Below are 25936 nucleotides of genomic sequence, written 5' to 3' on the forward strand. Positions count from 1 at the left end.
CTTTAAGTAGCTAACAATTTTACTAGTGAAAAAATGTGTCTCCATGCACATGTATGTTCATTGCGGCACTGTTTACAATAGCAAAGACCTGGGCCTAACCCACATGCCCATCAACAATAGACTGGCCAAGGAAAATGTGGCACATATACACCACGGAACACTATGCAGCCATAAAAAACGATGAGTTTGTGTCCTTTGTAGGGACATGGATGAATCTGCAAACCATCATTCTCAGCAAACCGACACAAGAACAGAAAATCAAATACCGCATGTTCTCTCTCATAGGTGGGTGCTGAACAACAAGCACACATGGACACAGGGAGGGGAGCATCACACTCTGCAGTCTGTTGCGGGTGGCTACAGGAGAGACAGCAGGGGATGGGGAGGTCGGGGAGGGATAACATGGGAAGAAATGCCAGATATAGGTGACAGGGGGATGGAGGCAGCAAACCACCTTGCCATGTATGTACCTATGCAACAATCCTGCATGATCTGCACATGTGCCCCAGAACCTAAAGTACAATTTTAAAAAATGTATCTCATTTTTAAAAAGCAGAGGGTATCTTAAGTCCAAGTTGTGGGCAGCACATGAATCTTGCAATTTAACATTAAATATTTTATCATTTCAAGGACTATTTGCCTATACATTTATACTACCCTGTGACGAGCTTACCTGCACTGAACAAGTGGCTGCAATAACGCCATCAACAGGAGTTTCAGAGAAAGGATCAAATGTTCGATCAGGCCGCCTCATGAAATCTGGTTTGAGAAGGTACCTGGTAGGACAAAAGCACAAAAGTTTCTTTTATTAGTAGGTCTTACAAAGACTAGAACACTTGCTAGTTGAAACACTGCATGCTTCCTTTTCTCTATCTGTAACATAGAAGCCACGCCTTTAGGCAGAGGGTCTTAAGGATGGAAGAGAATGTGCCTGCCCTTATGGAAAACCTTAAAGAGCCTCAGGTTCAATGGGAGGCTCAGTGGCATCCAGGACTTCCTAATCCTATCATCTTCTCTTGAACATTTTTTCCCTGGCCCCCTTTAAACACTTTTCTTTATATGTATAAAATAAAATGCAAAGAATAACAATGAAAAACCAATTATATTAGCTATAGTTATCAAAATATGAAATGTGATATTTGACCTCTGTATTAATTATACATTTGTTAATGCATTAAATTATAAGATCTAATGGTAAGATCTAATTATGATGACAGTAATCTTAAAGTACTGATGTGTACAAACATATTTTGAGACAGCTGTAACAACAGGAATGAGCTATGACAGTATCTGTGATTTACACTGGTGAGACAGACAAAGTCACTAATGTGACTGTGGATTGTTGTCTACATTCACAATCAAAGGAAATTGAAATTTTGGCTAGAGGTGGGTAAAAATAAAAATAAATTATTTCCCCATTTCTAGCAGAAACAGTTAGGCAAGAAAATGAATTAAAAGGCATCCAGATTGGAAAGAAAGAAGTAAACCTATTTCTAGTCACAGATGACATGATCCTATACATAAAACACTCTCAGTAATCCACTAAAAAAAAATTGGAATAAATAAATACACCACTATTACAGGATACCAGATAAACATAAAAATTCATTTGTGTTTCTATATGATGGCAATGAACAATCCAAATATGAAATTAAGAAAACAATTCCACGTATAATAGCAGCAAAATATAAAACACTTAGGAATAAATTTTAAAAAAATAAGTGCCTACAGTTTGAAAACTACAAAACACTGTTAAAAAATTAAAGAAGATCTAAGTAAATTAGAAAACATCTTGTGTTCATGGGTTGGAAGACCACATTGTGAAGCTGGCAATATTTCTCAAACTGATGTGTGAATTCAGTGTAATCACTATCAAAATCCCAGCTGACTTTTTGGTAGAAACTGACAAGCTAATCCTAAAATTCATATAGAAATTCAAGGGATCAAGTATAGTCAAAACAGTGTTAAAAGGGAGAACAAAATTGAATGTCTCACCCTTCTTGATTTCAAAACTTACTACAAAGCAGCAAGATTTAATCAAGACAGTCTGGTACTGACATAAAGAAAAACACATAAATCAATGAGACAGAATCAAAGTCTGTAAAGAAATCCATGTATCTATGGCCAATTGATTTTTGATAAGGATGCCAAGACCAATCAATGGGTAAAAGTAATAGTCTTTTAAATAAAGAGTGATAAGATAATGGGATAGTTCCATGCAAATAAACAAATAAATAAAACTGGATCCTTACCTTACACCATATACAAAAATTAGCCCAAAGAGGATTAAAAAAAAATAAATTAAACTAAATGCAAGAGCCAAACTACAAAACTCCTAAAAGAAGCCATAAGGACAAATCTTTATGACCTAAATTTGGCAATGGATTCTAAATACTAAAAGCACACGTAATAGTACCCTGGATTTCCTTTGAAAACTTTTGTGCTTTAAGAGACACTATGAAGAAAGTAAAAAGACAAGCCACAGAAAGGAAAAAAATTACAATTCACATATCTGATAGGAGGCCTGTATCTGGAATACAGAAAGAACAACTAATCTAGCTTAAACTGCAAATGACATAGATGGTCTGTTTGGTGATTTCTGGTACAGAAAATGAACTCATTCCAGACATCTAGGTCTGTGTGGCAGGCATAGGCACAAGGCCAAAGCTATAGCAAACCAGGGATCTAAGGATTCTCTGTGGACTGTGTAGGGCCTTGGAAGGCAACAGGGGGAGAGAAGAAGGGTTGTCAACCAGGTGGGTGGACAGGAGCTCCAAGAATGAGAAAATGGGTCATAGGGAAGCAAATGGGGTCACACCTAAGATGCCATCAGTTGTCCAACATGCCATTATTTTTTATTTTATTTTATTTTATTTTATTTTATTTTATTTATTTTTGAGATGGAGTCTTGCTTTGTCGCCAGGCTGGAGTGCAGTGGCACAATTTCGGCTCACTACAACCTCCGCCTCCTGGGTTCAAGCGATTCTTCCGCCTCAGCCTCCCTAGTGGCTGGGACCACAGGTGCCAACATACCATTACTTTATTTAGCTGCAAGAAAGCAAAATGGCTGCAGACTATAACTGCAAGCTACCATGCATTATAAGACACATTCCAACTTGAAGATATTATATGGTATCCCCCTTTATTTGCAATTTTGCTTTCCGAGCTTTCAGCTATCCCTGGTCAACTCTGTTCCAAAAATATTAAAATAGAACATAAAAGTTGGAAAATAAAAATTTGAAATAAAAAAACCTATTTTAAAAGATAGAAAACCCCCAACAGGAAAATTAGTAAAAGACAAGTTCTTCACAAAATCAAATATCCAAATAGCCAATAAATAAAAATGGAAAAAAATTATAACTTTTATTACACTATATTGTTATAACTGATCTATTATTGGTTATTAATGTTAATCTCTTGCTATGCCTAATTTATAAATTAAACTTTATCACAGGTATGTATATATAGAACCACAGTATATGTAATATATATTGGGTTTGGTGATTTCAGGCATCTGCTGGAGTTCTTAGAACGTATGGCCTGTGGGCAAGGAAGAACTGCTGTATAAAAACTGCCTCTGAATCATAAAATGTTATACCATTTCGATATCAATCATCCACTTTTCTGTGAAAGCCTAAAATGATTGTAGATATTAATTTACACTATTTTGTTTCATTTGGAATTAGGGAAATGTCTTTCATTTTTCCATTTTCCAAAATGATACTGTGAAAAACACTGTTCACTTTCCTGGTAACATTCACAGTTACGGTTCCAATGGTATGCCCTCCCACAAGATCAGCCAGGGAGCACAGAGGGGTTTGTGTACTTTGCACACTGATGTTCTAAATAAAACAGGGATCGTTGCCTCCACAGGCCTAAAGGGCACAGAATACCTCTTTAAGAAATGCAGTCCTCAGACTCAGTTCAAAGGGGTGGTTTTTAAGTCCCTGCAGGTGGGATAACCACAAGGGTGACGCAGTGAGAGCCATGCATGGCTCCAGCTGGCCAACCACCAGGGACAGGAGCTCCTGCAGTACCGGGCCCCACAGCTACCACCACCATGGAACACAGAGGCATGCAGGTGAGGGCAATTTCCTCTCTTTTCCCTGCCAGTGACAGCCTTTGCCACCAGCTGGGTGTATGGAAAGGAGAATGAGGAGATTAAAGACTCAACAGTATTGCTAATACTATATCAACCTGGGCTGCCCCACTGCATGCTGTTTTTCAGCCTTTCTGGTGAGGTGTATGCTATGCCTTTGGTCACACAGCCTCCAATATATCAGCATAGAATTCAGGCTAAAGTAGCAACATTATCCCTGTTTGTGAAAGTATTTTAAAATAAATGAATGCATTTTAAAATGACCAACGAGGTTGGGCATAGTGGCTCATGCTTGTAATCCCAGCACTTTGGGAGGCCAAGGCAGGTGGACTGCCTGAGTTCAAGAGTTCGAGATCAGCCTGGACAACATGGTGAAATCCTGTCTGTACAAAAAATACGAAAACTATCCAGGTGTGGTGATGGGAACCTCCAGCTACTTGGGGAGTGGAGGTGGGAGGATGGATTGAGCCCAGGAGGTCAAGGTTGCACTAAGCCAGGTTTGTAGCATTACACTTGAGCCTGGGTGACAGAGCAAGACCCCGTCTTAAGAAAAAAAAAGGTGGAGAGTGAGACACTGCACATGCTAATGATGGCTAAGTAGAAACTCTAGGATAAGAAAACTGAACACAGAATTGTCAGGGCTTTTTTTATACAGATATAATTCTACTCCCTGCATCAGGCCAGGCTGCCAGGATTCCTCATGGGATCATTGAGGTGGGTGAGGAAACTGCTTAAAGCATCACCGGGCCACTGCAGGGTTCCAGAAGTGAGCACAGCCATGCCTGACGGGTCCTTTAAGAGCCAGGACTGCCAAGGCTGCCTCCCTGGGCTCCTTAAAGGCCAAATGAACAGAGCACTCATTGAATCTTGCAATGTATGTGTGCATGATTGATGGTAAGACCTTAAGTTTTTCTTAATTCTCACTTTTGCACAGAAATGTGCAGCTCCTGAAGTCCTTTTGTCCACACTCACCCATTTGACCTTACTGAGCTATCATAACTATTAAAGAAAAAATATATACCCAAACACTTGTTAAACATGGTAAATAGACTTTATTCAAAGGGGTAGAGAGCTGTGACAACAGGTATAGAGGCTCAACTCTGACCCCAAGAAGCATATGTGGAGATTTAGAACCAAGGAGTAGGGTGAGGGCCAGCAGACAGAAAATTACTAGGAGCAAACATCAAGGATAAGGATTTCTGGCCACATGGACTTGATAGGATTATTGCTGAAGGTAGTCTAAGGTGACAGTATAATCAGGATGGTCAGATACCAAGCGCTGGGGATTTTTCCTAAACTGAATTAGCAAGATTCTTGCTCAAACTGGATTCTACAGTGACTGAAAGGGAAGCCCAAAGGTGGGCCTCATGAGAAAGGACTGTTTTAGTTAAAGGACAAAGTTTTTTTCAGTTCCCCATTTTGTTCAAGGAAAAAGACTTTTTTTTTTTTTTTTTTTTTTGCTTTTGACTACAACAAACTGTGTGTGGCAGGTGTCACCGTCTTCATTTTATCAAGCAGAGAAGAGAGGCTCTGAGTCTAACACACCTGCTCTAGGCAATACAGCAAGAACTAGGAGCAGCTGGGAGCTGAGCTCAAACCCTGAACTTTAAACTCCCAGCCTAGGGCTTTTACGCCCAGCCCACGGCTGAACCCCTAGGACTTTACGCCTCGGTCCACTACTTGGGGGAGGAGAAAGACTATGAAGCAATTTATGTGCAAAATTTCCTGAGTTGGAACACTTGGCATTAGATAACAAAATAGCTTTCACAAAATTCTGAAATGTGAATTCTGATCTTTTTCTCCCCAACTACATATTTTTTTTTTTTTTTTTCCAAAGCACACAGCAGAAGAAAATGTAGGGTATACTCCAGGTATGTAATTGGTAGGTGATTCAGGGACTAGCACAGTCACCACGTGTGCAGCCAGACTGGCAGAGAACCATTCACCAGGCAAGCAGAGGGAGGGAGCGGGCACTCTGAAAAGTCATTCCTAACTCACAACTGCCGAAAAATGTTATCTTGATTGGCAGTTTTCAGTGATAAAGCCGCTGTGAAGAAATTCTAACAGCATCATTATGACAGGGGCTGGTTTTCCACTGGAGTTCTCTAGAGGCCTTTGGGCAGTGGTCTGGAGTTATTAATATTAACTTGCTTGGAGACAGATGTATGGGGCCAGGGTGAGGTGAGAAGATGAACACATAGTTTTTTGTTTTTTTTTTTTTTAATCTCTACAGAATTCTAATTTTATATTTTCATTTAACCTTTCAGCGTTTCTGTGGAATTAACATTTCCTATTTCACTTCTTGGTTCACAGATTTTCAAGAGTGCTATTTAAGGAAAGTAGGACAATATTCATAGCATTATTCTTTGATAACTGCTACTTAAAAGACACAAAAAAAGAATCAATAGAGGACAAAGGTTTATTCCCAAATGAATGAAATTCAACTTGATGTCCACAACTTTATTACATATGAAATTAACTTCATTTCTTGATTTATCCTAGTAAAACGCACATATTTAAGACCTATGTCTGCAGTTAATATTCAAGTGTGCAGGGAATATTATCTGTGCCAGACATAAAAACCTCCGCTATTGATTTTAAAGTGAGAGAATTAAACTCTAGGATATGTATGAACTGCTTCACTTGTGATTTAAAAAAAAACAAAACCTGCTTAGTAAAACGGGGTAGATGAAGAATGTCTATTTGCAAATATACTCTAGGTATTTCATTTGTTTCTATCCCATCCCTCAAACCCAGCTTAAATTCTTCAGCCCATAATTGAAAATGACATGGCTTCATTATAGCTGTAGTATGGAGTTCTGAATCTAGGTGATAACAGTTTAAATCACATTACTCACCCGCATGATCCATTATACTCAAATTTTCCCTGATTCAATTGCATCGCTAAATCTGTCAAGAGACAAAAATAATTTAGCATCTTGTCTTCCTGGACAAAAAAGACCCTGATGCGGTAATTTTAAACAATAGGTATCAGATTGCTCCCAGGCCCCAGGTCCCTCTTTAATACTACAAGGTTCTGCTTGGTCTATTTAAGACACACTATTTTCCATGCTGAATTGACCTCATATTTCATTTAAATTAAGCATAAAACTTGTTTTCATAAAGATCATGCTAAAGATCACTTTTAAAACTGGATTCAAGGGCCGGGCGCGGTGGCTCAAGCCTGTAATCCCAGCACTTTGGAAGGCCAAGGCGGGTGGATCACGAGGTCGAGAGATCGAGACCATCCTCATCAACATGGTGAAACCCTGTCTCTACTAAAAATACAAAAAACTAGCTGGGCGTGGTGGCGCGTGCCTGTAATCCCAGCTACTTAGGAGGCTGAGGCAGGAGAATTGCCTGAGCCCAGGAGGTGGAGGTTGCGGTGAGCTGAGATCGCGCCATTGCACTCCAGCCTGGGTAACAAGAGCGAAACTCCGTCTCAAAAAAAAAAAAAAAAAAAAAAAAAACCTGGATTCAATATAGGATTCATACGATTGTTCAATGAGTATTGTGAGTAGAGATACCCAACCTGCTACAGTGATTGGGTCTCAGGATCCCCGGGGAGAGGAACACTGGAGATACCCTGTAGGGTGAATATGAAACTTGATTTAAAAGATTCAAAAATGAACTAGAAAAGTATTGCATAAAACTTGGTGGCATGCTTCCATGATGAGACATGTCATGGGGTCTACACTGGCAGTGCATGGCTTGTGACTTTTCTCTTGTAAGTGAAGAAAATCTTTCTTCTCATCAGCAAAAGAAATGGGTAAACTGATGCATTATTTTCCTCTTCAAAATGCTGTGTTTAAACCTAATATCATAGAATAAAACATAAGCTGGGCTAGTGAATAAACTGTTTTAGAACCATTTAATCCATATTACGGACTCACTGACAGCTGAGAACACAAGTTGACCTCTTATTAAGTAAGTGAAGTCATCAGGGTTTTGTTACTGGGCCCCACTATAAACACTCAGGGACTGAATTTGTACCTATCATGTCATAGTCTAAGCCAGCAAGCACTGTGGGGACCCCATGCAGAATGGCGACTCCAGTAGGAGGGGCTTCTGGTCACCTGGGAGGCTCCCCCAAGGTGTGGGAAGTACCGTCAGCTCATGCCTGTGCCAAAGGAATGAAAGTCCAAGGATCTTCCTCTCAGTCCAGATAGCAGGGAACAAGGTGGACAAAGGTTCTTAAAATACAATAGATTTTTAAAAATCCTCAAATTGAGAAGCATGGGCAGTACTATTATACAGCAAAAAAAAAAAAAAAAAAAAAAAAAAAAAAAAAAAAATGAAGGAAAATAGGGTTTTGTGGTTTTGTTTTATTTTAACAATTGTAAGAACTGTGCTGTAGAACTGACCATATACAGTGAAGAGGTTTTGTGGCATATTTCTATCTATTATATTTCTATTTTGCTAACTCTGTTCTTAATACTGTGATCCTAGGCTCTAAAGCAAACCTCAAAAACTTTAAAAATTTGTTTGTGTTTATAAAAATTTACTCTTCTCCTTCCAGAAAAAAAAAATGTCATTATATACTGAGAACCTATCCTGGAGTATACTTTGGAAGACCAAGTTATGCATTAGTACTTCTTAGAATATGTAACTCCTTATGTATCGTTTTAGTGGCGTTTACTCCAAAACATTCTGTACTTCTCTGGTGAAGTGCTTCTGTGTCAGTCATATTTGCCAAATGTTCACACTGGTCAGAGTATTTGCCAAAGGAGAAAGGAGTAGCTATTACTGTACAAATATACTCAAATTCTTTTCACTTAATTCTGCCTCTAGAAACAAAGAGAAAAACTTTGATCCAAAAGGAAGAAAAATGAGAAATATTTTGGAATAGGGAATAACTGTTAGAAGGAATAGTCATGGCATTTATGAAAGGAATTAAATTTAAATCACAACACATTCTCTTCTACCATTGTTTGCTCTATTTTGGGTTTTTTATTTCTCACCATTATATAAATCCAATAACACATTGCTTTGCCATATGTCTGTTTCCTTTAAAAAATGCCCACAGCCAATTGATGGGAAGTGCTGGCACCATCCTGTCAAAGTGTTCTCATGAAATTTGGGGTCACTGGACATCGGCTCCTACCTGGGGTTTGATAGTTCAGTGAAACCATCTGGCAGCCAGCGTTCCAGAAAATCTGAGGCATGTAATTACTGGAATCTACTCGGCCTCCCTTGGGGTAAATGCGACTCATTTGCCGTTTGTTATAACTGTAACTTATTAAGGAAAACAGAAAAAAAAGGTCCTACAGCAGAGAAAAATACACAACAAAGAGCTTAAACAACAAAGGTCTAGGCCAACAATGACAAACGAGGAGACAGCACAGAGCAAATTTCACATTTACAAACGATGCTTAAGATCACAGTTCACTGTGTGGATTATAAAAACCATTTTCATTTGGGCAGATTGTCACGGTTGCCATAGTCTTTCACACATACTATTTTATTAACTCCACCACTAGAACAATATATTAGCCATTTATCTATTTCAGAGGCTCCTGACAAATCAACGTTGAGTCACCCACTCATTCCACTTGATACATAAGGATACTTGACAAATTCAATTGCGTGTGTCTTCAAGTAGCCAAGACCGACTGATTCATTAAAAGAAGACATGTTGTAATGAATATTGCGTTCTGTAAAAGAAAAGCAAAGATGGACTCAGGAACCCTACTATCAAACCCTCATCGAAAAACAGCAATAAATAAATATCATTACACCCTGAATCACGAGGCCTTGGAGGGTAATGCTACATTATCATGTCAGTAACTCCTACTTTCATTAACATCCTGTGGATAGAGACATCTGTCTTTTAAAAAAATGTACTGAATTAAATTGGGAGTCATTAAAGAAGTTATGTGTACCCCAATTGCCGCAGCCACCCCCATAATACAGATTTTTGACAATGATGATGATGATGATGATGATGATGATGATGATGATGACTTCTCTAGCCCAGAAATGAAGTTTTTAAATACTTCTGTTTTTGAAAAGCAGCTTTTGACTAAAAGAAGTCTTGTGAATGCACGTGGGAACAGAAGAGGCTATATGACCCAGTGCTAACAAATCCATAGTCTCTCCGCGCCACCTTGTGGTTGATGTCACGAATGACAATGTAATGTCACCACATACCAAGGACAAGTGGCTTCTATGGTCTATGAAACAAAAATAAGGTGAGGTGGAACAGACCCCATGACCACAAAGAAAAATGGCAACAAGTTAGATCAAAGCTTATCAGCACCATAAAAGAAAATCAGGCAAAAAAGGCGATGGCATTTAACCTTATGTGTTACCTTCTGCCACATTGAAACCTTGAAACTTTACAGGCTGGGCGTAGTTGATCATTGTGGACAAATATGGATGGATATTAGTGGTAGCACCTACATATTTATAAGATGCCATCCACGCCTGCTCATCTTCTACAGTGACCAGGCCCTATAAGCACAAGGAAGAGAACATATAAGTCGATGACTTCAATGGGACTCACGGACATGTGCTACAGATTTCCTTACTAAAGATAATTTGCACACACATAAATTAAAAGGTAAAGACTTTTTCTTCCTCAATTTATACTAAAGGATATTTTAAGACGTTAATGTCTGTTGTAACTCTAAATAATGCAAAAGGAGATAATCATAAAATATTAAGCTTAAAAAGTATTATGCTTATCTTACATTTGTAGGACAGTTTTAGATTTTTAAGGGACTTCAAATATTCAAGAAATTACCGGCTGGGAGCAGAGGTTTACACCTGTAATCCCAGCACTTTGGGAGGCTGAGGCAGGTGAATCACTTGAGACTGGGAGTTCAAGACAATCCCGGTGAACATGGCAAAACCCCAATCTCTACTACAAATGCCAAAAATTAGCCGGGCACGGTGGTGCATGCCTGTAATCCCAGCTACTTGGGAGGCTGAGGCAGGAGAATCACTTGAACCCGGGAGGCAGAGGTTGCAGTGAGCTGAGACTGTGCCACTGAGCAGTCTCAGTGCAAGAGAGTCTCAGGAAACAGAGCAAGACTCCACCTTAAAAAAAAAAAAAAAAAAAAAAAAAAAAAAAAAAAAAAAAAAGAAAGAAAGAAATTACTGTATTACACCTCACAGCAATGCTATGAAGTAGATATAGCAGGTATTATCATTCAGATTTTTATAAATGGAAGCACTATGTCAAAAATAGTGACTCTTGAACTTTAGTGTGCATCAGAATCACCTGGAAGGCTTTTTAAAATAAACAGATTCATGGGCCCCATGGTCAGACTTTCTGTTGAAGCAGTCTGCAGTGAGGCCAGTCATTGCTCTAACTAGTTCCTAGGTGCTAATGATGCTGCCTCTTTGGGGACTATGTTTCACTGTAGCTCTACTCTAGAGCTAAGTAACACATATGTAAGCCACATACATATGTGGTTTATAGTATATAAAAAAGTGCTTATTCTTAAAAGCAATCTAATAACTTCCTGCATAGGACATGTTGAAATTGTATTACTTTGCATATGGAAAAAAGAAAACAAATTAGTTTATTTCTTGATAAATCAGAAAAAACAACAAAACCAACAACAAAAATAATGCCTTCAAAAGTAATCGATATTTTTGCTGAGAACTTTGCAAAGCTAAATTTTCTGCACAGAGTGAATCTAGTTGGATAAACTCCTCAGTTGCATGAGTTAAAAATTGTTTGTCTTAACTGATGACTCAACAATCTGAGCATTCTAAATTATCAAACTGATTATTTCAAACTGAAATAATCAAGTAATGTAACTTGGTTTTGTTTTTGTCTTTATCATTTTCATGTGCCCCTTCTGCTCCCCTACCAAACAAGCACCATGTCCATTCCTTCCATGTGTGTTTAATGATAATAATACCACCAGTGCTATGTGCTGGGCACCAGGATGAATTCTTGCAGTATGGTCTCATCACTCTTTGTGATGTGTAGTGGGAATTACAGTCCTACCCACTGACCACATGTGAAGATTGATGCCTTGAGAATTAACATAACTTAACTAAAAAATGGCAGTGACCAATGTCCATCTGTACACTGTTGACTCCAATTATGAATTATGAAATTCTAGGTCAGGAGACAAATGTAATCACAAATATTTTGGGAGAGGCCTGTGACCATATTTATTCATGATTCTTTCAAATTTAATATTTAGAGGGTAAGAAGATAGGATCTCAGCTCCAAATAGGACAGGACTGACAGGTAGCAGGGCAGTACTTTCTGAAGCTCTGAAGTATGAGAACCAAGTTATCAGGCAAACTTTTGCCGGTGGCTGTCAGTCTCACTGTTGTAGGATAAACCATAAATACTTACTAAATAAGACCACTTTGATCATTATGAAGAACTTTGTAAAGGATGAAAGAAAGTGAAAATGTAACTTTACCTTCCCTACAATAAAGCCAATATCTAATAACATCATGTAATAATCCTAGAAGTTATGGAGTGTAAAATTAATCAATGATCTTCCAGAATGTCAATGTAGTGGGAACTAAGATCAACCTTTCTATTACGCTATAATATGGATTTGATGACCTATCAGCTCATTTTCATTTTCAAGTTCAATCTGCTGATGATCTTGTAGTTCCACCGCAGGAATGAAATCTCTAATTCCCATGAAGAAAATGCCTTACTGCATTAAATACCTACTTTTAGAAAAATCATGTTACTCACCTGCTCTAGTTTTGTAATTTTATCAGGATTTAATCATTTTATCACCATGCTTAATTCCTTCCTTTGAAGATTTTTAAAATTAGGTGTCTCTAATTTAAATGTGCAAGGGAATTATTTTGTTACCTTTTTGTTGTTTTCATGTTCAAGGTCATCTGAGGCCTAATTAGAAAAAGGAAATAATTTATTTACTTCTCTAAAGGGCAAAATCCCAAATGTATTAGCCATACATACATAGATATTTAAATAAGCATTGGTGAACTTGTTACTCTATTTATTTGCTAAAATGGGACATTATTGATGATATAACATGGACGACCTCACTGTTTTATGCACCAGAAGGGCTAATCTTAATGCTCTTTCCCTCCTTTGTGAACAGTGTTTACCTACTTAGATGCTTTATTATAATTATTTAATTAATGCTTTAGTCATGGGGCTTAGAAAATAAGTAATCAATGTGGCTACCTCCCCTGATCTGTAAGGGGTAGCAGCGTGAATGGTTACTCTTGAGTAACTCAGTATTCATGTCTGGGTATTTGCTACAGACTGAATGCTGGTGCAGACCCGCCCATACCCTCCCAAATTCATATATTGAAACCTGAATCCCTACTGTGATAGCCTTTTGGAGGTAATTCAGTTGTGAGGGCCAAGCCAAAAGAGAGCTTGCCTCTTTATTCTCTCTCCACCATGTGAGGACATAACCACGAAGAGGCCCCCTCACTAGGAACTGATTGGGTGGCACCTTGATCTTAGACTTCTCAAACTCCAGAATAGTGAGAACGTTTTTTGTTCTTTAAACTAATCAGTCTACGGTATTTTTGTGATAGCATTCCCAACTGACTATGACAGTACTGATGAAACCTTTAGCAACATTCTTTTTTATTTTTTTTTCTTTTTGAGACAGTCTCACTATGTTGCCCAGGCTGGAGTGCAGTGGCACAATCTTGGCTCACTACAACCTCGCCTTCTGGATTCAAGCAATTCTTCTGCCTCCGCCTCCAGAGTAGCTGGGAATACAAGCACATGCCATGGCACTCAGCTAATTTTTGTATTAAAACAATATTCTCGAGTCTTGGTAGGTGTTCAATACTCTCAAAGTAGTCACAATTCCCTATATCAGAAAAGGCAGGATGTAAAGGCACTATGCCTTTGGCTTTGCTCATCAGACAAACACTCTCCCCTTTTCCTATCACCAAATGTATCTGCCTACTTGCATCTTCATCCACTGTCTTCACTAATCAGATGTTCCTGCTCCATTGAAGGGCCACATCTTTGCACCACAGCGATCCCACCCTCTTCCACCTTCTCAAGGAATTGCAGGCAGTTGCCCCCTCTCTTTCTTGCAAAACTAATCTCTTCCTCTCTACTGCAATTCTTCCAAGTTTGCAAACACACTCCAGATTCATTCATCCTAAAAAGAAAACACTCCCTTGCTCCGCAGGTTCCCTTTGGCCACCAGTCCATTTCTTGCTCCCCTTCACAGCAAAGCTTCTCAAAAGCATAGTCTCTACTCATTCATATCTGTGTGATCCAGTGTCACCACGATGCCTAGCACTCCACTGAAACATCTCTTTAACACTGCCAATGACCTCCATGTTAACAGCCCCGTGGACACTCTTAAGTCTTCTTACTTAGTCAGTAGCATTTGTTAAATTAAGTTTAGCCCAAAGCTGTCTTTCTACATATTCTAACGGTTTCTCCATAAATTTTCACATAGTAAACTGTAGACTGAATGGATGTGTAAACAGACAGTAACCTACTCATATGCCAATCACTGAGTTTCAGCCAATCGAAGGTGGCCAGCTATTCAACCTCTGTTCAAATAGAGCAAATAAGGCTGTAACCAATCCAGCTGCTTTTGTACCTCACTGTTTTCTGTAGGTCACTTTCCTTTTTCTGTCAATAAATCTTCCAGCACATGGCTTCACTGGAGTCTTTCTGAATCTCTTCTGGTTTGGGGCCTGCTCATTTTGTGAATTTTTTTTTTTTTTCTCAACTAAACTCTATTAAATTTAATTTGGCTAAGGTTTTGTTTTGTTTTATTTTGAGATGAAGTCTCGCTCTGTCACCCAGGCTGGAGTGCAATGGCGGGACCTCAGCTCACTGCCACCTCCGTCTCCCAGGTTCAAGCAATTCACCTGCCTCAGCCACTTGAATAGCTGGGCTTACAGGCACCCACCACCATGCCTGACTCTTTTTTTTTTTGGTATTTTTAGTAGAGACAGGATTTCACCATGTTGGCCAGGCTGGTTTCAAACTCCTGACCTCAAGTGATCCACCCTCACTCAGGCCCTCCACTCTTGGCCCTTACTGATGAGAATTTGTCTTGGCCTTCCACACTGCTAGGTCTACAGGCCTGAGGCACCATTCCTGGCCTAAGTTTTTTAACAGATTCCACGGTCAACCACTCGATCCTTCTGATAACACTGTTCTCTTTCTTGGCTTTCTTGGTGCCACTGCCTAATTTCCCTCCTACGTCTCTGGCTATACCTTGCTCTTCTTTTCTGGCTCCTCTCCTGTGAACCCACCTTTAACTAGTACTCCACTTGGGCCTTCTTTTCCGCCTCTCCCTGTGAATCATCTCAGTATCTCCATTGCTTCAAATGTGATCTCTTGAACTCCTAACTTGTATCTCTAGCTCAACCTGTCTTCTACATACGTGTGATGATGACACCAGTGATCATGAGGATAATGACAATGATAAAGATGAAAAGGATGATAATATACCAGCAACTAATACCTTTACAGGAGTTACCATGTGCCAGGCACCAAGCTAAGCTCTTGACATGTCATAAAACATCCACTCTTCACAGTGACCCCATGAAACAGGTGTTATTGTCTTCACTTTGCAGATGAGGAAACTAAGGTACACAGAGGTTAAGTAACTTACCCAAAGTTAGACAGTTAGGAAATGAACCCAGAGAGAGAGTCAGATGGCAATGCTATATGAACACCTCCCCTTTAATACCTCACAGGCATCTCAAAGTCATCCCATTTGAAACTCCTGCGTTCCTTCTCTTTCGGTCTTCCCCATGCCAGTAATGGTACCACCACCTACCCAGTTCCTCAAACAAGGACACTTGAGGGTCATGTGACTTCTTCTCTCTCCTTCATTCCCACATTCCATCCATCAGTAGGCTGTCCCATTACTCAACATGTCTTGAAGCCACTTAGTCCTCTCTGCATCCATTGTCTGGTTTGACCATCAGGGACTCTTGTCTGGCCTAGAGCAGCAGGCTGTCTCACTGCTTTTTCCTGCTTCCACTCTTGTTTCCTAAACTAGTGTCCATATGGCAATCACAGCAATCTTTTAGACCTTGAATCAGGTTACACCAACCCCTTCTCTAAACTTTTCTAGTAGTGTCACATTTCACTTTATATTTGAATTTCTCATAATGGCCTTTCAACTCCTGTATCACCCAGTTCCCACATACCTGCCCCATCTCATCTTTCCTCACTCCACCCTCACTTGAGCCCTCTAATTGCAAGGCTTCCTGTAGTTATTGTGGCCCCTCCGCATGGAAAGTGATTCCTCTACCTCTGTGCGTGGCCAATTCTTCTTGCCCCTTTGCATTCTGGTTTCCTTATTCCTTCCACTTCATTATTTTCCAACACTCATGTTTATTTTCATAGTTGCACTTATCAAAAGTTATAATTATGAAGTTATTTGGCTACTTGCTTGTTCGCTGTTTCCTGTCCCTTTCCCTAAACTACAGGGGGCCATGAGCTGCCTAGGGACTGACGGCAAGTATGTTTTACCTTTTTAGGTCATGTGGCCTAGACTATGCCTGAGAAAAGGTAAGCACATGAGTAACTATTTTTCTTGGCTGAATATTTGGAAACATTTTTATGCTTAGTCTACTTTAGGAGGAAGGTATATAATTAGCTGGATTAGTTCTTGAATGAGCGCTGGACTCGGGATGTTCAGGGGTCATTTTCCTGATGAATTCAAGATTAAACCTTACCGCTGGGATGCTGTTGTCTCCCTCCCCAGCTATAACACAATAAATGATAATATTTAGAGGACACTGGCCAAATGGGTAGTGTTTAACACTGGCCCTAATGAGTAATTTAAATGTCCTTTTAAACTTAATATTGTGTATGTGTCAAATTCTGGTCACCCAGCACAGACTTGTATCCTAAGCAATTTAGACGGGAAATTACAGGTGACTTTATTCTCATGTGTTTTTCACATTTCCAAGATTTCATAAATAACAGCTGTGACCCTCTTGAAAGTGATGAAAGAAAGGGGACTGACCTTCTTGACGCTGTTTGCAACAGCTTCCTTGTGACCCAAGTCATCAGCAGAAAGTTCATTTCCAAATTTGAATTCGGGGTGAGCTTCCTCTTCTTGGTCAGCTGTGTGAAAGACAAAATGGAAAATCCATGACGCCAAACAACTGCCAAGTAGTCAGACCTTGTTCACAATCTCGGGTGGAACATAAGCACTTTTAGAGAAAAAGGATGCTAAAGGAAATTGGGGACGTTTAAATTTGCAGTATGTTTTCAAGTAAAACTCTCACTAAACTCTTACCTATTCAAGGTCAAGGAGCACATCTTGTTATGTATTATGTCTCCTGCACCTAAAATGTAGTTTGACATGCTTGATGCTTAACAAATTTTTCTGAAGTCGATAGCTACTTCTATCCTAGCACACTAATTCTAAAAATGAAAGCCTCAAACATTGCAGAAATATCTGTGACTCATTAAAGGGTATTGATCTTTCATGACATCTAGAGAAAAGAAGAAGATAAAGAAAACAAATACATTGGATAATTTTGAAAGAGACCAAAATGTCCACTTGAATCTTATGGGCATAATAACGTATAGCCTGGAGTGGTATAAAAAACAAAGGCCTCAAAAGGATTGTACTACTCCTGCAAACTATTTGTCAAACCTAGCATAGGTTTCAAAGTCTCAGGACTCATTTGTCAGGCTCAGGTAGGAGGAGAAGTGGAAGTGGGTGCCAAATAAAGCTGGTGTCCCTGGAGCATGGTCGAGTCAGTGAAAGAAAGCACACACACTGTGTTCACTGGTCCAGGAAAGTGACAAGGGTGCCAGAATACGTCTTAAAATAATCGAATCCAGCATCTGCCTTACTTATACTCTTAAAATAATCTAATCTAACATCGGTCTTTATAAATGAGGAAGCAGATGCAGAGATATGATTTGACTTGTCTGAAATCACAGAGCCAAATAATGGATCCACCTGTCTCCTGAATTCTTAGCACAATTCTTCCAGGACTAGGTTTCCATGACCTACAGTCTGTAACCAAGATTTTGAAACTTCTCATGTCACTATTAAATTGTCATTTCATTTACGTCTAAACTGCCCATACAGATATAAACTAATTGAAGGCAAGGGGCGTGCCTCAAACAAGTGGTAGAGACTTAGTAACTATTTTAAGAGAATTGTATGAATACATGATCACTTCCTGAATGTGTATGTGTGCACAGACATACCTATAACCACACACAATTTTGATATTCCCCACTGCTTGTCTCCTATCCTGGGAACCATGTGTCCTTCTGAATCTAAATCCATCCTAATGCCTGAGCACCTGCTTTCACTGACTGAAAGCCTTTTCTATTTTCTACAGCCTCCGGGCAGGCCTTCCCTCTTCAACTATACTTGGTTTCCTCTTGCCTGATGTGTTGATGTCTTTAAATTAGAGACTCTAGTCACACATGTATAGTAGATTCATACAGTAGCACTAAGGTAATTACAGCCAATGGGTTGACCAGAACCAAAGCCACGTATTACTGAGGCACCCTAAGAATCACACACATAACAGGTGTAACAGGAGCTTTGTGCCATTCAGGTGGATGATTCTGTCCTTAGGTACTTGCCTACTTGTATATTAAATAATCTGGTTATTTCTGTTAAAACTCAGCCAAAATCTCAGGTATATTTTGGAATAAAATGGGAATCACTAGAGGCAAATATTTTTCTGCCTAGGGGAATAATTAACAAATGTGTGTAGATGGTGGAAAAGTACCTTTAAGAATAATACATAAAGTCATACTAACACTCATTTTAGAGGACTTTGTGTGTTTAGGAAATATCACATCTTTGACTTTCATGAGTTATGTTGTTTATCCCTTTAAAAAAGTATTTTTGCGTATCTATGTTTTTAGCATATTCCTGTAAATTGAAAGGGCAGTGCTATAAGGTACAAAAAGTCTTGACCCTGGAATCAGGTAACTCTGGGATTGAATCTTAGTGCCACTGCTCGCCAGCTGTGAGATCATGCGCAAAATGTGTTTCCCCTCTAAGGTTCAGTTCCCTCATCTGAAAAACTGGTGTAAGAATACCTATTTCATCAGGCTGTATAAAGATTAGATAAGGCTGTAATGTAAGCTGCCTGGCCCACTGGTTGGTACGATAGTAGCAGTTATTATTATTAACACTGTTTTCTTGTTAATTTATTCCATTATTTCTGGATTTTGTTTTACCGGATTATTGGATCAGTAATGCCTTACCTACTTTAATTACCATCCATGAAATTTAACTTAAATGAAAGGAACTGGTATTACTGAGTAGTCATCTTTTTTTGCATCTTAGGAGTATTTTCTTGATTGTTTGAAATATATTTCTGTTGATATATTTTTCTCAAATCTTGTTTAGGTTTATTCTTTGCAAAAATGTGAAAAAATATAGTAGGCATCTTGGCTGACTATATTTTCCAAAGACAGCAGCCATAACATCCTCCCTCCTCTGTGCTCTTATACAATGGCACCTTGTCACTCACTCACCCCCTTGAACTTAGATGGGCTCTGAGACAGCTTTGATGAATAAAACATAGAGGAAGTGATACTGTGCAGCTTCTGCTTCCTGCCTCTTGGGACACTGGCTCTTAGATGTTCCATCCAGGGGACTCAGCCATTTGTTGTGAGAAGCCCAAACCATAGAGAGAGGCCACAGGGGTACTATGGTCAGTAAGGCCCAGCTGTGCTCCCAGCATTCAGCCAGCATCTACTGCCAGCATGTGAACAAGCCATCCTGGATAACCTGCCCAAGGGAACCTGTCAGCCCCAGATGTCATCTGCGGATGAATGCATGAGAAACCCAAGGGAGAACCACCAACCTGAGCCCAGATGACACACAGAATTATGACAGAAAATAATAAGGTGTTGTTATAAGCCTCTAAATTTGGGAATGGTTTATTGCATAGTAACAAATGACCATAACAAGCATCAACTGAGTACTATCAGGTATCTTTAGTTTTCTAGACCCTTCCTGCCATATGAAACAAATTAAAGTATAGTCATTACAACTATTCTCTGGGAGTAATGTCAAACCCATGGATTAGACATGCAACTGAGTCACTTATAAAGTCTGTTCCACAGTCAGGAGTCTTTCAAGGCATCCTGAATAAGGTTAGTTAATTCTTCCAGCTTTTGGATGTTTAGCTCTATGTCTAACTTTCCTAAAAGAGAGGGCCCTCTCCATAGATCTGGGTGAAGTAAACTGAAAAGCTTCTGGTGTTCACCATTCTAAATGCCATTAAGAACATTCACAGTTTATGGGAAGAGGGAAAAATAACAATGTTCACAGGAGTTTGGATGACTCCCATGGATGATTTCAGTAGAGGAAGTCACTGCAGAGGTGGTAGAAAGAGTAAGAGAACTAGAATTTGAAGAGGAGCCTAAACATGGGATTGAACTGCTGCAATTTCATGATGAAATAAAGATGAGGAGTTGTTTCTTCCGAATGAGCAAAGAAGGTGGTTTCTGAGGTGGAATCTACTACAGGTAAAGATACTGTGAGCATTGTTAAAATGACAACAAAGAATTAAAATTATTACATAAACTTAGTTGAGAAAGCATCACAGCAGAGTTTGAGAGGATTGACTTCAATTTTGAATGAAGTTCCACTGTGGGAAAAGTGTCATCAAATGGCACTGCATGCTTCAGAGAAATCTTTAATGAAAGGGTCAACTGATATAGCAAACTTCACTGCTGCCTTATTTTTTAAAAAATTGCCGCAGCCACACTAATCTTTGGCAACTACCTCCCTGATCACTCAAGGCAAGACCCTCCACTAGCAAAAAGATTTCAATTTTATGCAGGTTTAGATAATTGTTACCATTTTTATCAATAGATATTTTAAAATTAAGTTATGTACTTTTTTTGGAGATAATGCTGTTATTGAACACTTAATAGCCTACAGTACAGTGTAAATGTAATTTCTATATCCACTGGGAAACAAAAATTCTTGTGAGTCACTTTTTTGCAATATTTACTTTATTGTTGTGGTCTAGAACTGAATCTGCAATATTTCCAAGGTATGCCTTTATGTAAATCCAAGGCATTGTGTAACCAATGCAAGTTCTAGTCATTCTGTTCATCAATTCTCATGACATATAATGAACAAATAATTCTCTAAAATCATCCACAAACTCTCAAATGGCCCATTTACAACTGAACATTAGGATTGTTCTCTGTGATCAAAGTAAAAGAGAAGGTAATAGCACATATTCAAATATTTTAAGCGAGACTGCCTTCCTAAAATTATCTAGCAACACAGAGATAATTCTGGTAAGCTGGTTATCTGAAGGAATTTGAACTTGAAATTTTAATACTGGCTTTGAATTTCTAGTTCACTTTTTGCAGACAAACAAATCATTTGCCTCAGGGTCTCTTACATTCCTTTCCTATCAACTGTCATCATTAACAAGACTGAAGTTCATGTTTTTGTCTATAGAAAGGGATTATAAATGTTCTTTATATTCCTTCCTCTGCCTACTATAGCAAGTGCTTCAAGGATTCTCTGGCTATGAATTTCTGCTGAATAGCTGAATGACCAATAGGAAGGAATATGACAAAGCTATTAATATTTAGTAGCTAGAAACAATTGGAAGTATTTGGCAAAATACCAAGAATACCAAAATATTACTATTAAGAATTAAAACAGCGTTATTATGTAAAAGGGTCTTCTGAAAGAAATTCCTGGTTTTCTGACCCATTTATTTTTGAAACAGTCACAGTTTGTTGTCCAGGCTGGAATGCAGTGGTGCGATTACAGCTCACTTCAGCCTTAAACTTCTGGGCTCAAGGGATACTCCTGCCTCAGCCTCCCCAGTAGCTGGGACTATAGACACAGGCCATCATCCCCGGCTAATTTTTAAAAATTTTTTTGTAGAGATGGGGTCTCATTTCTACAAAAATGTTGCCCACACTGGTTTTGAACTCTTGAGCTCAAGTAATCCTCCCACCTCAGCCTCCCCAAGTGCTGGGATTATGGACTTGAGCCACTGTGCCCAGCCTGGTTTTCTTATTTAAAAAGTATTTTTGAAGCACGTAACTTAAAAAAAAAAAAAAAAACAAAAAAAAAAAAAACAAAAAAAAAAACAGCTCACCACTTTCGATCTCCTCTTCATTATCATCCTCTAAGATGTTTGCTGGGGAGGCAGCTTCTCCAGCTTCCATCATGCTTCTCAAAGCTTCCAGCTGTTCTATTAGCAAAAACATGCAAAGAGGTGGTGACAGATGCTAGGCAACGTACAAACCCTAGGCCTTGAGATCAACACTGAGAAGGTGGACATGAAAAGGGAGAGAAAATAGATTGTTCAGGCACCAAGGCACTTATGTTCCTACAATTCAGCAGTGATCACTCTCTCACCCATTCCCGGTGGTCTTGACCTTGTAAGAAACCTGCAACTACCACTTTATATACACAGGATGAAGAACAGCTGGGAGAAATGCCCAAAATTCTGGTCACCAGGTTTGAGAGGAGTTTTAGTCTTTGTGAAGGATTTAAGACTAGATAACAAAAGCCCATAGTTGGGAGAATCTGGCACAGACCAAGGTTTATGAACACTCATGGGGAACTGATAGAAAATAGACAAGTAGGTTGGCAGTGAAACTTCAGGAAAAAATATTTGCAACTGATTTAACTAGGATTATTTCCTACTAGGCAAAATAAGATTAATATTCTTCTTATAAGTCAGAAAGAAAAAGATAAACAAAATAATAAAAATGGGAAAGCATGTAGGGACAAACCACAAATAATAATATGCAAAAAACTAGTTATTAAAGACATACAAACAAAAAAATCCCTAAGGTACCCATTTTTTTTTTTTCTATGAGTTGGACACACATTTAAAAATGGGCAACAGCCAGCACTAAGGATATTGGTGGGAAACAGGCACTCTCATACATGACTGGTGAAAGTCTGAATTGGTACAACTTTTCTAAAAGAAAGCATAACAAACTGTATCACAATATAAAATATGTATACGCTTTGGGCTGCATAACTCTAATTGCACCAACTGATTCCAAGGAGAGGGTTGCACAAACATACAAAATAACATTCAAGCTTGTTTATAGCAGTGAAAAATCCATCAACTTGGGACTGGTTAAATCATGCTATAATAAGTGCATACAATTCTATGTAATACATATTAAATTCTGCATAGTGTTTCATACATTAGGATTAAAGTTAATGTGTCAATTTATATCCTGCTAATGCAAGTATACTTAATTGGTTATGTTTTAAAAATTAAAAATCAATATAGTTAATATAATCTCAGTTATGTTAACAATGTGGGTCTACATCTAAGCATGTACATTACATACATGTATCTATAGTGTATATGAGTATCTGTATAATACATGTTAGTGCTTTTTTTTTTACATTTTTCACTGTCTTGATTTTTCTATGGCATTATTTCTTTTGTGATAAAAATAAACTGTCATTAACATACTTTAACAGTTTTCATTTAGAATACTTGGGGGGAAATGCAGTGCAATTGTGAATATTTGATACTATTAATTCAGTGAACTAAGATATACTCTGAAAGAAAATATTTTCAAGGAAAACATCCTGGGAGAATAAAAGAAAACATGTCTATGTAAAATCATTTGTCTCTTGATCTCTCTATTCACACATATACACAGTCACACATTCTCATATGTGTCTAGTATCCCCATATATGTATGGAGCACAGGGGCAAACCGAAAAGAAAAATTTATGAGGACTTTAGAGTGTATAAAATCATAAAATGCTAGTTCCTTATATCTTGAGAAATCCTAAAATGCGTCTTCTACTTTCCTCTCAATTTTCCTTGGGCCCCCTCCAAATTCTGGCATATGAATTTATAAATATGCTTTTCCCACTGCATGAATTAATTGATGTGGAAATTAAACTTAAATTGAAATGTGGCAACCTTGCTCTGAAAAGTACCTGTAACATCACCCTACACTCTTCCCCTCAAAATCAGTGGTTTTAAAATAACTTTAATTCTAAACAGCTGAAATGTCCACATACGCTTCCATTATATATGTGTGTATTTCACTTACTTTTTTCAACCTCAGGTTTCAGCCGCTTGTTTTTTATGAGTATTTTTCTTTTGAGGTCATTGGGGGATGGCAAAGGCCTGCCTGGTTCGAGCTAGAGAGAAACAGGAAGAGCTGAATTAAGGAAGGGCTGTGCTTCTCTATTCTTCCCAGCCCAGGAGGAGCCTAGGATGCCTGGGAGTGATGCAACCCAACAACCACTAGATGGCAGGCAGCACAGCCTTTCGTTTTCATTTCCCAAATTAGCACATCATTCAACTTTCCCTTAGACTAGTGCTGCAAACTTGAAATCCACGTAGTTTCCAGAGGTGTTGCAGAGCTGCTCCAATCTCCCCAGCAGAGCAGGGGTCTGGCTGGGGATATGCGGGGGAGAGGGGATTCCTGCTCCCTTGAAGGCCTTGCATCTTTTAAGTATCTGGTAAAGTGCAAGGGACAATTCTGACAGCTGGGGTCAGAATTGGCTTTCCCAAGTGAGAGGGCCTCCTAGGTGTCAGGCTGTACAGTAAGTCTATCTGCTTGGTAGGCTGACCCAACCATCAACACTTGACATTGTGGTTTTGTGGGTTTGATAAGAGAATCAAGAAGGGAGTTGTTCTAATTACTGGAATCTAAACTTGACTATAGCATCATTTGCTTAGATGTATATCTGCAAAGGAGGTGTCCCTGTATGCTACCACTTCTCACTACATGGTTCTGTAGCATACAGGGACACCTCCTTTGCAGACAGTCGTCCAACTAGACAGTCGTCCACTCCCCATTCCTCTACCCATCTCTCTATCTACCCACCCACACGCCCTTCCACCTATCTGTTCATTTTCAAAACTTGCTTTTACACTACTTATTATATGTAAGGCACTGCCCACTTATAAGACTGTCTTGCCTCAAATAAAACCGTTTGTTGAAATGCTGTTTCCTTCCAGCAGCCTGGTATAACTGGCCGATTCCACAGTGATCTCTCTTGTATCAGGACTCCTCCAACAAACAACGCATCACAGGCCATCTTCTTTTCTAGTTATGTGTTCACATTTGTGTCTTGCTCCTGCTCCCAAGGTTGAACGCTCTTTAGCTCGGGGAGCAGGTCTTATTCCCATTTATGTTACCTATGCTTCCCAAACCACCTGTCCTGTATTCAAAAGAGAATTGGGTCTGGAGGGAGGGAACATAAGGCCTATTCATGCTGACTTCTTAGAACTAACTCAAATGGAAACATTTTGGCTATGACAGAAAATATTCTCTCCATTTACATAGGATGTACACTGAGTAAATGACTTTGTAACTTTACTTTATCCTATTCGTTAACATAGGGTGGACACCAACTAACCAATGGAAACCTCTAGAAGGTATTTAAATCTCAGAAAATTCTGTAACGGGGCTCTTGAGCCCCTATGCTCGGGCTGCTCCCACCCCATTTTCAATAAATCTCTGCTTTTGTTGCTTCATTCTTTCCTTGCTTTGTGCATTGTGCCCAATTCTTTGTTTAAGACGCCAAGAATGTGGACACCTTTCAACTGGTAACAGTATGTGCACATCACTTCACTAAGAATATAGTGATCTTTCTACAAAAGCAATCCCCTTAACTCAATCAGGAAAATAAATGGAGGGCCTAGGTAAAAATAAATAAAATATATCAGAGCTGTTTCTTAGATTGAGTTCCCTTAGAATCAGCCTCAGAGACAAGAATTATTAAACCAGGTAGTCTACTTGGGAGGAAACTCCAAAGAGGTGTGGGAAAGTGAGAAAAAGAAGACAGGCAGCCCATCAAGGGTGTGTTACCAAGCGAGTTATCACTGCAGCCAGCTGGAGTGTGAGCCTGCTGGGAAACCCTGGAAGGCAGCGAAGAGCAGGTGCTCAGGGTCATC

The 25936-nt window shown here is 39.0% G+C and overlaps 1 protein-coding gene across 22 annotated transcripts in view; it reads right to left on the minus strand.

The window, feature by feature from the left end:
* The window catches only part of PLCB4 (phospholipase C beta 4), a 396811-nt gene that overhangs the window by 55528 nt on the left and 315347 nt on the right, over window positions 1–25936 (minus strand). For 15 of the 22 annotated variants that reach the window (XM_074406256.1, XM_039479587.2, XM_003933210.4 and 12 more), the window contains 9 exons: window positions 24081–24171; window positions 22139–22234; window positions 17035–17135; window positions 12903–12938; window positions 10411–10552; window positions 9669–9753; window positions 9204–9328; window positions 6958–7009; window positions 674–776 (listed from right to left, as the gene is read on the minus strand). In XM_074406256.1, coding sequence (XP_074262357.1) covers window positions 674–776; window positions 6958–7009; window positions 9204–9328; window positions 9669–9753; window positions 10411–10552; window positions 12903–12938; window positions 17035–17135; window positions 22139–22234; window positions 24081–24171 — 831 coding nt within the window. The remainder of the gene's footprint in view (window positions 1–673; window positions 777–6957; window positions 7010–9203; window positions 9329–9668; window positions 9754–10410; window positions 10553–12902; window positions 12939–17034; window positions 17136–22138; window positions 22235–24080; window positions 24172–25936) is intronic. The other 7 variants (XM_039479588.2, XM_074406257.1, XM_010343768.3 and 4 more) reach the window with 1 other exon arrangement.

Source organism: Saimiri boliviensis, chromosome 9, assembly GCF_048565385.1.
Source record: "Saimiri boliviensis isolate mSaiBol1 chromosome 9, mSaiBol1.pri, whole genome shotgun sequence".
Classification (NCBI taxonomy): domain Eukaryota; kingdom Metazoa; phylum Chordata; class Mammalia; order Primates; family Cebidae; genus Saimiri; species Saimiri boliviensis.